The 15933-nt window shown below is 51.2% G+C and overlaps 1 protein-coding gene across 1 annotated transcript in view; it reads left to right on the top strand.

Moving 5' to 3' along the window:
- Nucleotides 1-15139, top strand: part of LOC311339346 (inositol 1,4,5-trisphosphate-gated calcium channel ITPR1-like) — a gene marked incomplete at its 5' end in the record, with an annotated part of 61335 nt that extends 46196 nt beyond the window's left edge. Inside the window, 10 exons of the mRNA XM_084464726.1 lie at nucleotides 225-342; nucleotides 3207-3382; nucleotides 4603-4767; nucleotides 5510-5699; nucleotides 6082-6174; nucleotides 6725-6864; nucleotides 8186-8351; nucleotides 11110-11270; nucleotides 12663-12824; nucleotides 13873-15139. Of these exons, the coding sequence (XP_084320852.1) occupies nucleotides 225-342; nucleotides 3207-3382; nucleotides 4603-4767; nucleotides 5510-5699; nucleotides 6082-6174; nucleotides 6725-6864; nucleotides 8186-8351; nucleotides 11110-11270; nucleotides 12663-12824; nucleotides 13873-13959 (1458 nt within the window). The 3' untranslated portion in view covers nucleotides 13960-15139. The remainder of the gene's footprint in view (nucleotides 1-224; nucleotides 343-3206; nucleotides 3383-4602; nucleotides 4768-5509; nucleotides 5700-6081; nucleotides 6175-6724; nucleotides 6865-8185; nucleotides 8352-11109; nucleotides 11271-12662; nucleotides 12825-13872) is intronic.
- Nucleotides 15140-15933: the final 794 nt, after the last annotated feature.

The raw sequence follows: 15933 nt of genomic DNA, 5'->3' as shown, positions 1-15933 counted from the left end.
GTTCTGTCCCTGTCAACTAAACCAATGAACTAAACTTTCAAGGATCCAAATCCCCCAGTCAATCCTAACGGTGAACTCCCATCTCCTCACCTTCACAAAGCGCTATGGACCTCCAGCCTCTCACAGGAGCCTGCTGAGGAGAAGGTAAATGATGGTGTGATGTACTCGTTAATTATGTAATTAAAAAAAACCCTCTCTCTCTCCCCCCCCCCCCTGTAGCTCAGCCTGTGCTGTACTGGTGCTCCAGGAACATGTCTCTGTGGAGCAACATCTCCTTCAACCTGGCCGTCCTCATGAACCTCCTCGTCTGCTTCTTCTACCCCCTGGAAGGCGTCCATGGAGGTGAGTCACTGGGCCCAGAGCCTGGCTCCTCTTCTCCTTTAGCTTCTCCTTTACCTCCACATTCACCTCCTCATTCTCATCCTCTCCCCCTCCCCCTCCTCCTTCACCTTCTCCTCTTCCTTGACTTTCTCCTCCTCCTCCTTCTTCTCCTTCTCCTCGTCCTTCACCTCCTCCTCCTCCTCCTCCTCCTCCTCCTCCTCCTCCTCTCAGTCATATGTCATGTAAGTCACATGTTCCTGGACTGTGATTGGTGGAGCAGGGCTGTACTTTCACAACCTCTTTGATCTCTGCAGGAGAGGTTTTGATTGGGTGCGCTGTGCGGTTGCGGGAGTGTGTGCAGTGGTTAGGGCGGTTGACCTCTGACCTAAAGGTTTCTGTGTTCAAACGGTCGGTGGTCTGCGTGGAGGCGTACCGGGATGCCGAGCGGTGACTTGCCTCTCACTGACGGTTCCTGAGAAGTACGTCACTCGGGATCAAAGGGGTCTGGTGACGATGACTAAACGAGAAGTCGTCTCTGATTTGTACCTGCTGTCCTCCAATCACACGCTGACGTGTGTTGAGGGTGACTGGTGACGGGCCAGGTCACGCCGTTCCTCCCTGCTCCTCCTCCTCCTCCTCCTCCTCCTCCTCCTCCTCCTCCTCCTCCTCCTCCTCCTCCGACGACGACGACGACGACGATGACGACAACAACAACACGCGCCTGTTCACACACGCAGGCCTCCTGGCTTCTTCAGAAGTGAGGGTCATGGGGAGGTCTGCCGGAGCACGACAACAGGAAGGACTTGAGAAGGCTTTCATGAGGTCTCTGCTGCGCTCTGCTCCAGTTTAGGACGGCTCAGTGCAGAGGCTTGTTCAGATTCAATTCAATTCCATTTTATTTGTATAGCCGTTAATCACCATTACAGTCTCAAAGGGCTTAACAGGCCAAGTATTTATGACACCCCCCTGACCCAAGCCCCCACACGGGCAAGAAAAAACTCCCTTAAGCAAGGAAGAAATCTTGAGAAGAAACGCAGAGTGGGGGAGTGCAATGGGGGCCACAATTGACATACATAAATACAGATGGAGGGTGGAGAGCTCCACAGCCCGTTGATATCTGGTGGAGAAGGGGAGTTATGTGCTTCACCGAGGGCCACTCAGCCAGCTTCATTATGAGGGTATGGGGATCTACGATTTCTGCCAATTTCAACATCCACTTGTGTGATGATGAGATGGATTTCCGAACAAAAAAAACGATTCAGTCGTTTTGACCTTTGGCCTTTCCCCGACATCACATGACCACCATTGAAGACAGGATCTGGGAGCCTTGTGACTCTGCACCGACCACCGGTTTGATTCAGAGAGCTCTCCTCTCCCCATGGAGTGCACTTGATGACCTGAGGTGCATTCAGAAAATAAAAGTTCTCATGAACACTTAAGATTTACATTTTCAGAACCATGTCCATAAGTCCAGAATCTTAAGTCTTCAGACTGCCTCAATCAGCTGCTGATTCTCCTCTACGTACACACTCTACACATGCAAAACACCCCATCTCTCTGTCTTTCTGTCTGTCTGTCTGTCTCTCTGTATCTCTCGCTCTCTCTCACTCTCTCGCCCGCCCGCCCTCCCTCCCTCCCCTGTGGTGGGACTTCCTCTTATCCTCCCCTGCCTGCTCATGCCTCATTAATGTTTTATTTGAGGTATTTTTAGGCTGTTATGCAAGGGGCACCTGTCATGTGATCTGTGTGGGTGGGGACTCCCCTCTTTCTGTTCAGAATGTATTCTGAACTCTGCCTCTATCCTTCCATCAGTTTCCCTCTCTGTTTCTACCACTTGATCCGAGTCACTGTTTCCATTCACTGTGAGTCGGCGGGTTCTCTTCATCGTCTGTCTCCGCTGGTCTTCAGTCGCTGAACACTCTTCCTCATCCTCCTCATCCTCCTCTTCACGGCTCACACAGCCCTGAGCCGTGTGTCAAAGAATCGGTTATTAAAGAGCCTGCCGTGTTTGTGTGTGTGTGTGTGTGTGTGTTGGCCTGTTTTGTAGTAGTGTTGCAGAAGCCTGTTGTTAGCTTGAGTAACATGGAGTAACATGAGCCCCGGCACTGTAGGACAGATCCAGGGTTTAGCCCGGGATCAGGAGGGGCTGTAGGGAGGCTCCTGGTAAAGCCTGTCTTACGCACAGCCTCACACACACACACGCACACAGTCACACACGCACACAGTCACACACGCACACACACACACACACACACACACATACACACAGCCTCACACACAGCCTCACACACACACACAGTCACACACACATGCACAGTCAGACACACACACACACACACACACACTCGCGCACAGTCACACATACACATACAGACACACACACACACACACACACAGCCTGACACACACACACACACACACACACACACACACACACACACACACACACACACACACACACACACACACACACACACACACACACACACACACACAGCCTGACACACACCCACAGTCACACACACACGTGCGCAGAGGAAAGTGTGTCACGGTCGTAGCTGGTATGTAACCGGTTGGGTTTCAAAGTGTTGCGGTCTGAGAGGTCTGGTGGTCCGGCTGGGCCCGGGTCAGGAGAGTCCCGGTCTAGAGGGCTGTGAGTGATTCTCTGCTCGTGCGTGTGCGTGTTGAGTGTGTGTACGTGTGTGTGTGCGTGCTTGGGGGTGGGGGGGTTATGAATGTGAGGGTGTTAATGAGTCTGTGTGTGTGTGCGTGTCTATGAGTGAGTGTGTGTGTGTGTGTGTGTGTCTATGAGCGTGTGCGTGCATGCCTGTGTGTGTGTGTGCGTGTGACTGGGCTCCCCCTCACGGCGTGCCTTGTGTCCGCAGAGATGCTGGACCCCCACCTGTCCGCCCTGCTGTGGATGGGCGTGCTGGCCACCCTGATCATCGTCATCATCATGCCCCAGCCGCTGGGGGTCCGCGCCCTGGTCATCGTCTCCATCCTGCGCCTCATCTTCTCCGTGGGCCTGGAGCCCACCCTCTACTCCCTGGGGGGTGTTAACGTAGGTCCCCCCCCGCCCGGGTCGAGACCCCTCGGAGTATACTGCCCATCCATGTGTTCATGTGTTCAGGCTCCTGGTCTAGTTCATGGTCTGGCCTGTGGTCTGGTCACTGGTCTAGCCCATGGTCCAGCCCCCGGTCTGGTCTCTGGTCTAGCCCCTGCTCTGACCCCATGGGTCTTACCCCATGGGTCTCGGGTTCATTGCAATCCTCACACCACGCCCAGCCCCTTCACCCACCTCCCCATTCCTATTTTAGACCTCCCTCTAGCACCTGTGCCAATTGGGCAGGCCTGTGATCAGACAGTCTGTGGTCTCCTAGCCTCTCTCTCCTAGCCTCTCTCTCCTAGCCTCTCTCTCCCAGCCTCTCTCTCCCAGCCTCTCTCTCCTAGCCTATCACTCCTAGCCTCTCTCTCCTAGCCTCTCTCTCCTAGCCTCTCTCTCCCAGCCTCTCTCTCCCAGCCTCTCTCTCCTAGCCTCTCTCTCCTAGCCTCTCTCTCCTAGCCTATCACTCCTAGCCTCTCTCTCCTAGCCTCTCTCTCCCAGCCTCTCTCTCCTAGCCTCTCTCTCCTAGCCTCTCTCTCCTAGCCTATCACTCCTAGCCTCTCTCTCCTAGCCTCTCACTCCTAGCCTCTCACTCCTAGCCTCTCTCTCCTAGCCTCTCTCTCCTAGCCTCTCACTCCTAGCCTCTCACTCCTAGCCTCTCTCTCCTAGCCTCTCTCTCCTAGCCTCTCTCTCCTAGCCTCTCACTCCTAGCCTCTCTCTCCTAGCCTCTCTCTCCCAGCCTCTCTCTTGGCCTCCAGGAGTCTCTCTTGGAGGCGGAGGCCCCTGTTCTCTGGCTGTCATCACGCGTCTTAGTGGACAACAAGAGGAAGTTGTTGCTGCTAGGGCTTGGTCTTTTTATAACATATACTTATATATATATATATATATATAGTATATGCTACAAGTGAACCTCCTAAGATAGAGCAATTTGATTGGTTCGCTATCTCGGGATATTGGGCAATATCCCATGATTGAGATCTCAAACTCTGGATATTGTTTTCATTGCGCGTGACAGTCGTCTTGTCACGCTAATAAAAACAAATAAATCCCCTCGTTTCACATGTAGTATATACTAAAACCATTACTCACCTCAGACTCCGTTCACTTCGCCTTCGGCGAATAATTGTTAAATATACCAGTAGGTCTACATCACATTAAGGTTGAGGTGGCTTTTGCAGGTGTGTAATAAGATCATCTTCCTGATGAGCTTCGTGGGGAACAGAGGGACCTTCACGCGGGGCTACAAGGCCATGGTCCTGGACTTTGAGTTCCTCTACCACCTGCTCTACCTCATCATCTGCAGCCTGGGGGTCTTCGTGCACGTCTTCTTCTACAGCCTCCTGGTGAGACAAACGCGCACGCACTCTCACATACACTCACTCATTCACTCACATACACACTCTCTCACATACACTCACTCATTCACTCACTCACACACTCACTCACACACGCATCCACCACTGGGGCACCTGCCACGCGTTTGGTGCCAGTAGGGTTTTTGGTTTAGTCAGTGGTGGGTATAATTACGTCTCTCTCTTTATATATAGTCTGTAGCTTCAGGGACGTGTGTAACTGAGAAGCGAGGATGTTTTCCTGCTCGTATGACCGTGTTGTTGTGCTGGCATTAGGCCTGGCTCACCAGTCATCCCGGTTCATATGGCTGCGGGCCCAGGGTCTTTATACCGCCGTCTGTTGAGGAGCATGATGTCAACACCGTCATGTATGTGGTGAAGCCCAGCCCACACTGAAGGCTTTCCTTCAGCCATACCTTGTATATTGTATCCTTACACGTATATCATTTATTTTAAAGGTACTTCCAGCGTCTTGATTTAGTCATTCCACTAGTCACTCATCCATGGGTACCACACCTTCCACCTGTGAAGTCAGAAACATAACATAACATAACATAACATGAGGGGATGTTGTGGTGGTGTCCTGCAGCGCTTGGACTGTGCAGTTCAGAAACATCACATAACATAACATAACAAGAGGCCTCCTGCAGCTCTTCAACCTTTGTAATAAGAACATATCCTAACATAACATAACATAACTAACATGAGGTGATGTTGTGGTGGCGTCCTGCAGCTGTTCGACCTGGTGTACCGCGAGGAGACGCTGCTCAACGTGATCAAGAGCGTGACGCGTAATGGGCGCTCCATCGTGCTGACGGCCGTGCTGGCCCTCATCCTGGTCTACCTGTTCTCCATCGTGGGCTACATCTTCTTCAAGGACGACTTCATCCTGGAGGTGGACCGCCTGCCCAACGCCACGCTCAGTGAGTGGGCCTCTCCTGACGCTAGGGTGGCGGACAGCAGAGATGTTAACTCTAATCCTGATGTTAAGGCTTATCAAGGGGTTCATCACTAAGTGATGCTCCATGAAGTCCATGGCTGTCCTTATGGTCTGCCTTCTCTTCTGGTGTGTTCTGGGTGGTTTACGTTGTTCCATCCTGTTTCAATTTTAAATGAGTTGACAGACACCATTGATCCATGAATGTCTTTGCTAACCACCACCACTGCCACCTCCTCCTGTCTCCTGCTGTCTCCTCCTGCCTCTCCTGGTGCTCCTTCTGGTTCTCCTGGTGCTCCTCCTGCGCCTCCTCTTGGTTCTCCTGCTCCTCCTTCCTTCTCCTGGTTCTCCTGGTTCTCCTGGGGCAGAGGGGTCTCCCAGCCTGGCCAACGAGCTGCTCTCAGAGGGGGTGTGCCGCACGGGGAAGGAGGAGAACTGCTCCATGGAGGCCGTGCAGCGAGGTACTGCCGCCCTGCAGCCTGTCAGAGGCTCACCCTGAGCTGCATGACGTCCGTCTCTCTCACTGGGTCTTGAAATGAAACATAGATTTGGTTCTTTGTGACGAAATGTCAATAATGTCTGAAAATATTTTTGCTCGGCTGTGAAAAAAGTATTAGTAGATATTTCAGATCATAAGCTAGGATGGTTCTGTTATTCTGGCTCTGTCCGTTGGATGCTGAACAGATTACGTTTAATATGCCTTCCCTAAATCTATTTGCAACGGTGCATGGCCGAGTTCCATTCAGTTAAGACAGAAAAGCAACACATTAATCCCATTCGAATATATTTTCATCAATAGTCATTTTAATCACAGTATATCAAGAATGCGTCTGTCCAGTTTTCCAAGTTTGGACAGAAACCACCCATAAATGCCCTCTAAAGTACGGTCCTCCAGGAGGCCTTTGAAAGACAGACTATGAGCACGCAGGGAGCAGCAGCATGAGCAGCTGCCGTCCTGCCCGGTGACCACACTGACCACAGTGACCGCCGGGGTTCTGTTGTGATCTGCAGAGCTGGAGCGGGTCAGCCTGGAGGAGAGCGGTAAGGAGCGCGCCTGCGACTCTCTGCTTATGTGCATCGTGACGGTGCTGAGTCACGGCCTCCGCAGCGGAGGGGGGGTGGGGGACGTACTCCGCAAGCCCTCCAAAGAGGTACGGATCACGCACGCACGCACAGGCACGCACAGGCACACAAGCACATACACGCACGCACGTATGCACAAACGCACGCACGCACCCACTCATACACAGGCACACAAACACAAGCACACACACACAGGCACGTGCTTGCACGCACGTACGCGCATACACACGCACACACCCACACGCGCAGGCACACACCCACACACGTTCGTGCACACACAAGTGCGCATACACGCATACGCACACACGTACATGCATACGTTCACACACACATGGCCACACACACGTGCATGCATGTAAGCATACATGCAATGCATATAAGCTCGTACACACTACTGAGTGGACCCTTTTATCCACCGCCCTTTGCAGTAGCAGGAGAGTGTACGTGCTTAGCATGGACCAGTGGAGCGACAGATCCTCTAGATCTCAACGCGTCATCGACATCGTAGAGAAACTTCAGAAGAACGGCGGTGAAAGGTGTTGTTGTGAAACTGTCTCGCGGCCGCAGCGTGTGTGGGTGAGACAGTTTCTCATCAAATCTAAAGACCCGTTTACTAATAATATCAGAGAGGATGTGAGGGCAGCTTCCCCATCACGGCTCAGTGCAGCGTGGGCCGTCGTAGCTTCCTAGAGATCGACGGTGAGAGCGAACGCAGACCTCCCCTCGTGCTTCGCTTTGCGCTGGTCTGGCTCCGACACGCTATGCTATCTAGCTCAGCTCACCATAACAGATCATACGCGTTGTGTAAGCCTGTATCTGTGACTGCGGCATCTGCTCGCCTCGCACCCGTGTTCTCTGGTTCCCGTCTGCACCAATGGCCGGCCCGGGTTAACCAAAAACCTTATATAAAACACTTATATGTTGACCTCCTGTATGAGGTTTTATGCAAGACGCTAACCTGGTCATAGGGCTGAGAACAGGTCGACTGTTACACAAACGACCTGCTGGGTCGCGTCCAACACGGGCCAACGACCCTCATGGCTCATGTGAGGGGGGGGGGTCGGCATGTGGCTCAGGAGGTAGTGCGGGTGGACGATCTAGTTCGATCTGCAAGTGTGTCGAGGTGTCCCTGAGCAAGACGCCTCGCGTGGTTGACTCTGCCGTCGGTGTGTGAATGGGTGAACCGGTGTAATTCTCTTTGGATAATAGCGTCTGCTAAATGTAAATGTATGTCCCAACATGAGCAGAGTTTGGAGCAGACTTTGGTCTGTTCATGTTCAGATGGCTCCTCTTCATCCTACAGCAGTAACCCCTCCATCCGTCCCTCATCCCTCCACCCGTCCCTCACCCCTCCACCTGTCCCTCACCCCTCCGTGTGTTCCGGGACAGGAGCCCCTGTTCGCCGCCCGGGTCGTCTACGACCTGCTCTTCTTCTTCATGGTCATCATCATCGTCCTCAACCTCATCTTCGGAGTCATCATCGACACCTTCGCCGACCTGAGGAGTGAGAAGCAGAAGAAGGAGGAGGTGCTGAAGACCACCTGCTTCATCTGCGGTGAGTGAGTGAGGGGTGAGAGGGTGAGAGGGGGTTAGAGGGTGAGTGGTTAGAGGGTGAGGGGATGAGAGGGGGTTAGAGGGTGAGGGGGTTATCGAGTTAGAGGGTGAGGGGATGAGAGGGGGTTAGAGGGTGAGGGGGTTATCGAGTTAGAGGGTGAGGTGTTGGAGGGTTAGAGAGTGCGGGATGAGGGGTGAGCGGGTGAGGTATTTGAGGCGAGACACTCTCACTCGCCTCTCACTGAGGCGAGTGAGAGGGTGAGGGGTCTTCTGCCCTGCTGGCCGGCGAGCGGAGGGACACCGTGAGGACACACTAAACCCCCGGGTCGGATGCCACATGTGGACGCACAACCGACCGGCGCACGTGACGGCTGCGTAACCAAGTGGAGCATGCACACTCCTCCCGTAAGATGAGCACATGAGGAGGAAGCTCCCGCTCCGGTTTCTGGCCGTACTGTGCCGCCGGGGCTGCAGGAAGCTTCTGGATGCCAAGCGCTGAGTGAGGTCAAGCGCGGCGTTCACCTGGCCACCGGAGAGCCCTGCCTTAAATAACTCGGAGGTACACGGTATATCGGCGCTGGTGTCGCCTCTCACTCGCCTATTCAGCCCGCAACACGCAGGGGAGAGGAGAGGAGACCTGCAAATGTCAAACTGCGCTTTATGAATCAACACCGACTTTGACACTGACCTTCTGTGTGGGAAGGCGTAGTGTCGCTCTCTGTCACTCTCTCTCTCGCTCTCTCTCTCTCTCTGTAGTTCCTACAGAGCTGAGTCATGGTGGCTCCCAGCTGTCCTCTGTATTTCATGCATCTTCTTTTCTTACATGCACACTCTCTCTCTCTGTCTCTGTCTGTCTCTCTCTCTCTCTCTCTCTCTGTCTCGCTCTCTGTCTGTCTCCCTCTCTCTCTGTCTGTCTCTCCGTCTCTCGCTCTCTCTCTCGCTCTCTCTCTCTCTCATATATATTTTGTTCAGCCTGTAGTTTTTAGCTGCAGGCTGTGAGCGGCATTGATCGCTCCATGTTTATGTATATACACGCATCTCGGTTTGCTGCATGTCTGCCTGTTGAGTCTGGAGGTGTGTGTGTGTGTGTGTGTGTGTGTGTGTGTGTGTGTGTGTGGATCACACGTGTGTGTGTGTGTCCTAGTGTGTCGATCACGTGTGTCCTAGTGTGTCGATAGCGTTTGTGTTTGTGTGTGTCAAGCGTGTGTGTGTGTGTGTGTGTGTGTGTGTGTGTGTGTGTGTGTGTGTGTGTGTGTGTGTGTGTGTGTGTGTGTGTGTGTGTGTGTGTGTGTGTGTGTGTGTGTGTGTCCTAGGGTGTCGAGTGTGCGTGTGTGTGTGTGTGTGTGGCCAGCCAGTTAGCCCAGCGGTCAGTGTGTGGAATGAGAGCAGTGTTATGTCACCCGGCTGTTTCTGCTCTGACTCACTCTGTTAAGTAAGTTATGGCCGGTGGGGGGGGGCACGTCGCCATGGTTTCCAGCCCAACCTCGGGGAAACTGGAGCCTCGTGGGGGGGGGGACGGGGGCGGAGGCCTGCGTGGGCTTAAGCTGCATCGCTTTACCCACTCATAAACACACGTATATCCTCCAATCTCCTAAGAGCTCCGCTAATCTGCATGTGCATAACGGTTGTTGATTGATGTGGTTGACCCCTTCAAAAAAAATCCACTCCTTAAAACATAAAGCTAGTTGTATTCTCTGAAACTAAATACTGAGTCTCCATTGAAGAGGTCTTTAATTAGCTTGTATTGTTGTCTTGAGTTGATAACTATTAGACACGTTAAGAGGATTATGCATAATCCTCTTATTTTTTGATGATTTTTTTTATGCACGTAATGCATAAAAAAAATACAGTTTAATACATGCAAGTTTCAGGTTTTCAACATAAAATATTATCTTTTGACAAAAGAGCTAGTATATCATTTCTTAAAAAGTCGGGACGGGGAATTTCCCAATGACTTGGTTGTCAATAAGTCAGTCAGTCAAAAGTGGAGGGCCTGCTTCCTCCCCACGTCAGACTCCCTCCGCTCTGGACCGGACAACCTCCAAGGACTGATCGCTGCCTTCGCGGCAAAGTAAATCTGCCTCTGCTTCAATCTGACGGGCCGCCTGTCTCATAAAATGTGACGTTGACGTGCAGTGTCCCTCCATATGGGCCCCCAGCCCCCTACCCCCCGCCCGCCCCAGGTCGTCCTGGAGGACGCTGCAGACCGACCGTGGTTTATGGTCTCAGCCTTGTCTCTCTGATGAATGTTATTTTGCACATTTCGGTTTTTTTTTCACTTGCATACATTTGCAACTCCAAAGTCTGCAATCGGGTTCTGCTCCGTCCTGAGGACGCGTCCCCACTAATGGACAGAACAGAGAGGACAGAACTCTACTGAGAGGACAGAACTCTACTGAGAGGACAGAACTCTACTGAGGACAGAGAGGACATGTCCTCACTAATGAGAGGACAGAGAGGACGGTACTCTATTGAGGACATCTCTCATTGGTTAGGACATGTCCTCTCTGTCCTCAGTTGAGTTCTGTCCTCTCATTAATGAGGACAGAACTCCACTCAGGACAGAGGACACATCCTCCCTAATGAGAGTCTATGTATCAGTGGTATTAATAGTCTTAATGGTGTGAGTCAGTGGTCTTCATGGTGAATAGATAAATGCAGTTCGTCTACCATATATAAAATATCGACATAAAGATAGATAGATATAGACAGTTCCCAAAGGGAGTGAAAGGTGTCCGTGTGTGTGTGTGTGTGTGCAGGTCTGGAGAGAGACAAGTTCGACAACAAGACGGTGACCTTTGAGGAGCACATCAAGGAGGAGCACAACATGTGGCACTACCTGTTCTTCGTGGTGCTGGTGAAGGTGAAGGACTCCACCGAGTACACCGGGCCCGAGAGCTATGTGGCCCAGATGATCAAGGTGGGTGGAAGCCATCACCACGAGGTAGAACCCATCACCACGAGGTAGAACTCATAACCACAAGGTAGACAACACGAGTTAGAAATCATCACCCTTAAGTGGAACTCATCCCCAGGCTGGGCTGGGCTTTGTTTCAGCGGTGGCTGTGGTTATAAAGAAAAGAGAGTAATGCAAACACTTCACACACGTCACACTCCTGGAGATCTAGTGCTCCGACACACAGCTGCTGGTTGCCAGTCCTTAAACGGTCCCCTGCAGGGGATCTACAGGATCACATGTCACTGAACTGGAACGTTCAAAAGGTATTGTGGACGGACGTTTTGTTCAACGAAATCTGTTGACCTCTCGCTGACCGGCGAAGTACACATGTAGCCTGTAGGGCTAACTGCTAAGTGGGGCTAGGTGCTAAGTGGGGCTAGGTGCTAAGTGGGGCTAGGTGCTAAGTGGGGCTAGGTGCTAAGTGGGGCTAGGTGCTAAGTGGGGCTAGGGGCTAAGTGGGGCTAGGTGCTAGGTAGCTAAACGGTGGAGTTCACGGGTCATTTGACCTCTTGCATACTGAGTGTACGCATGACCTTTGGTGAACCACGGACATTGGTATTCACCTTTAGGTTTCTATTGTCGTCACCACCACACACACACACACACACACACACACACACACACACACACACACACACACACACACACACACACACACTTGACAAGATGAAGTCCTTGTCAAGGGACAAGGACTTCATCTTGCACACTCTAAAGCAGACATGACAGCTGAACATCAGTTGAGTTAGAGCCCGGGCTGACCAACACCTGGGGAACCTTGAAGGCATCCTCTCTGCATCCTCTCTCCCTGTAGCTAGACCACTCAATGTCATCCTGGCTGTCACTCGTTCTTGCAATGCTATACTCTTTATTTGAAATAGGAAATATTTGTTAGCATGCATGGCCATAAACACGACAGTATGTGTGCAAGCAAGCATGGCCATGAACATTAAAGATACAGTATGTTGGCCAGCATGGACATTAAAGATACAGTATGTTGGCTAGCATGGCCATGGACATTAAAGATACAGTATGTTGGCCAGCATGGACATTAAAGATACAGTATGTTGGCTAGCATGAACATTAAAGATACAGTATGTTGGCTAGCATGAACATTAAAGATACAGTATGTTGGCTAGCATGGACATTAAAGATACAGTATGTTGGCTAGCATGGACATTAAAGATACAGAATGTTTGCCAGCATGGCCATGGACATTAAAGCCACTTCCTCCCTGCTAATCTTCTTCGGTATTTAAGACTTGAAAGAAAATATCAAACATTAGCTTGGCCCGCCGTTCAGTCTGTGCCCCCCGTGAACCTGTCTGTTGGCTGATGCTGTGATTGGTCGGCCCAGGAGCACAACCTCGACTGGTTTCCACGGATGCGGGCGATGTCCCTGGTGAGCAGTGACGCGGAGGGGGAGCAGAACGAGATCAGGAACCTGCAGGAGAAGCTGGAGACTGCCATGAGGCTGGTGTCCAACCTGTCGGGACAGCTCACCGAGCTCAAGGAGCAGGTACCGTACCCCGTCCCCGTTTAGACTCAGAGACCCTCTCATCTGAAACACTGGGACATACGTTTCTGTTTCTTCTGTTTTTTAACTTAAAAAGCTTCTTTAAGAGCTAATAAGATTAGAAGACATAAAATGAGTAGCAGACAATTCAACTAAATATCGGAATACCTTGAATACAGTACACACATTACAAGGTGACACAAAGTCCAGCCCCTCTTGTACAGCACTCCCTGTGTTCCCAGTCCAGACCAGCTCGCGGCCCCAGTGCCCTAGTGGTTGTGGAGCGACTCCAGCTCCTCTCTCTGGATGGAGACTAGAGACAGGGAGACTTCAGTCCTCCTTAAGCCCACCACCAGCTCCCTCCATCAGCCCCCTGTCCTCCTCCTCCCCCCGCCCCCCACAGACGGCCCCCCAGCAGGGGGTGAGGCACTCCTGGGGAAGGGAGAGGGGGTCGGGGGGTCAGCGGAGCAGGGGGAGCAGGGGGAGGAGGAGAAGGAGGAGGACTGTGTAGAGTCTATCATGGTGGATAACACCAGACTCGTGGCTCCCTACCGGTCCAGTACGTGGGTGTGGAGGCTCTCCTCTGGTCGGTCTAGTTGTTACTGATAAGGTTGGACTGCTGCCTCAGTGATAGTCTTTGGTATATAATGTATCTCTCATGTGGTTGATTATTTGGTGTGTAGCAGAACGCCGGGACCGCCGCGTTCCCTGAAGGAAGACCTTGTGATCCGCAGGCGGATAAAGAGTGGTGTGTAAAAGTGAAACATACGGACTCACTCGCAGACAAACCACAACAAAGAGTGCTTTCAGGGCTGAATCGAGACTGGGAAACAAACCGCTGTCTGTCCATCCATCCCCATGGCCCTCAGCCTCCAACGTGTCAGACTAAAGGGGGTTTCTGGAGAAGGTACTGGCCAGGGTTCAAGGTGTCAGCGCCGGCCCCGAGGTCACAGGGTTCAAAGGTCACAGGCAGTATGTGAGCAGGCCTGAGGAACCGGCTCCCCCACTCTAGAACCGTAGTCTGACGCATGTTCCTTGGTTCCTCCTGCAGATGACGGAGCAGAGGAAGCAGAAGCAGCGCATCGGTCTACTGGGTCACCCCCCGCACATGAACATCAACCCCCAGCAGCCCGCCTGAGGGGCCCCAGGAGGCCCTCCGAGGGGCCCCCCCTCACACAGCGGACCCCCACGGCCCCGTGCACCGAGGCCTGGTCGTCAGCGAGGTGGACCAGGGCCCGGTGTTGATGATGTACAGTCTGCCCCGTCTCCAGTGTGTATTTATGCCTGTTCTCACCAGACGCTCGTCAAAGGCCTTTCTGAACGTTTGTCATTTTAATGGACATTTAATTTCCAAGTGCCTTGTGAGATTAATGATATGAAAGTGATGGTTTTCTCTTAACTTAACAAAATGTAAAGCCTTACCTTATCTGAGTCATCGCTCTGAAAGTGTGCCAAAGTTCAGCCGCAGTGCCCTTGGGCTGTGGAACCCAGTGCCCAGAGGGTGCGATGCCTCATGTTCTCAGGTCTGAGTTGTGGGTTCAAATGCTTCTTTGAAACACTACTAAGGCAAACACGATTGAATCTCTTCGCTTGACTCACAGACTTTCAGATATGCAACGTCTGAAAGAGACTTTATTTTAGGAATCTAATATTTATACAAAGAAAGTTTCCACATCATTTTCCAAAGAAATTGTGATTTCACTTTAGAAATAATAAAATATTCTAGAAATAGCTATATTTTCAACATTTCCAGACGCTTTTAGGTACTTTTTATCACTTTGGCGGCATGTATTATAACTGCTAGGATTGGCTGTGGAGGATTGGGACCAGGGATGACGCAGTCTTCAGTGGGGGGGGGGGGGGGCAGAACGTGAGGATTCAGGCCGTCACCCAACACCTATCAACTCCAGGAGAGAATGTATCGTTACAAGTTAAGTGGATTGGGAATAGCAGGTCGGCGTTTAGGAATGTTTACTAGCGGTACGGAATGACATTGGAAGCAGGTAATAAACGTTTAAGGAGGACGCTTATGGAAATGGATTTGGAACAATGGTATTCTGTCTTGGTAAACTGGCATTGAACTGTTAATCCAACCTCTGCTCTATCTAGTTCACAAATATAGTTTTTGTTCTGTTGCACAACAATTAATGTTTATTAGTTTTTGTTTATAAAAACCTGGTTTGAAAACAACACAATGTTAAATGAAGTTATTTGGAATGCAGCCCGACCAAACTGACCTTTTTCTACTTACCGGTTTGTGTCTGAGATGTACATTCCCCTCATTGGAGTTGATTTAATAAAGTGTGTGATGAATAGAATTTACCGCCACATCGTTACATCCGACCCCTTTACAATTAAATATTGTAAATGGATCTCTGGTGATATCAGCACACTGATCTCTGGGAATGTTTCTTCAAATAATATGAGTCTTCAAAAAAAAAAAAAACACGGGCAAGACAAACAAGACAAACCATCTATTTAAAGGTCCCATGGCATGACATTTTCACTTTATGAGGTTTTCTAACATTGATTTGAGTTCCCCTAGCCTGCCTATGGTCCCCCAGTAGCTAAAAATTGCGTTAGGTGTAAAACATGCAGTAGGTATCTTGCCCCGCCTTTGAAAAAATGAATGCTCAAACGTGCGGATTTGGGATCTGGCCTCATATGTCGTCATATGGGGCCAGGTTACGTCCCCTTTTTCTGCTTGGCCCGCCCAGAGGTGTGTGTGTGTGTGTGTGTGTGTGTGTGTGTGTGTGTGTGTGTGTGTGTGTGTGTGTGTGTGTGTGTGTGTGTGTGTGTGTGTGTGTGTGTGTGTGTGTGTGTGTGTGTGTGTGTGTGTGTGTGTGTGTGTGTGTGTGTGTGTGTGTGTGTGTGTGTGTGTGTGTGTGTGTGTGGATAACCGTTCTGCTGTTGGTGTTATGGTGCATAACACGCAACACAATAACGCAAGCTTGCATAAAGCTCCCATTTGGTGAAAAGACTAGACTGCGTAGGGTTCTCTGAGGTCTCTGGTATTTCCACAACGAGATTCGTAGTGGAGGTTATCTCGGCCATGGTTGAGAAGGAATTGGGAACCGCGACATTGAGGAGAAAAGGATTGTTGCCCAGGATT

This window comes from Micromesistius poutassou (genome assembly GCF_964030765.1).
Source record: "Micromesistius poutassou genome assembly, chromosome: 2".
NCBI classification, from domain to species: domain Eukaryota; kingdom Metazoa; phylum Chordata; class Actinopteri; order Gadiformes; family Gadidae; genus Micromesistius; species Micromesistius poutassou.
Note: the sequence above shows the minus strand (reverse complement) of the source record. Positions and strands in the feature narration are given on the sequence as shown.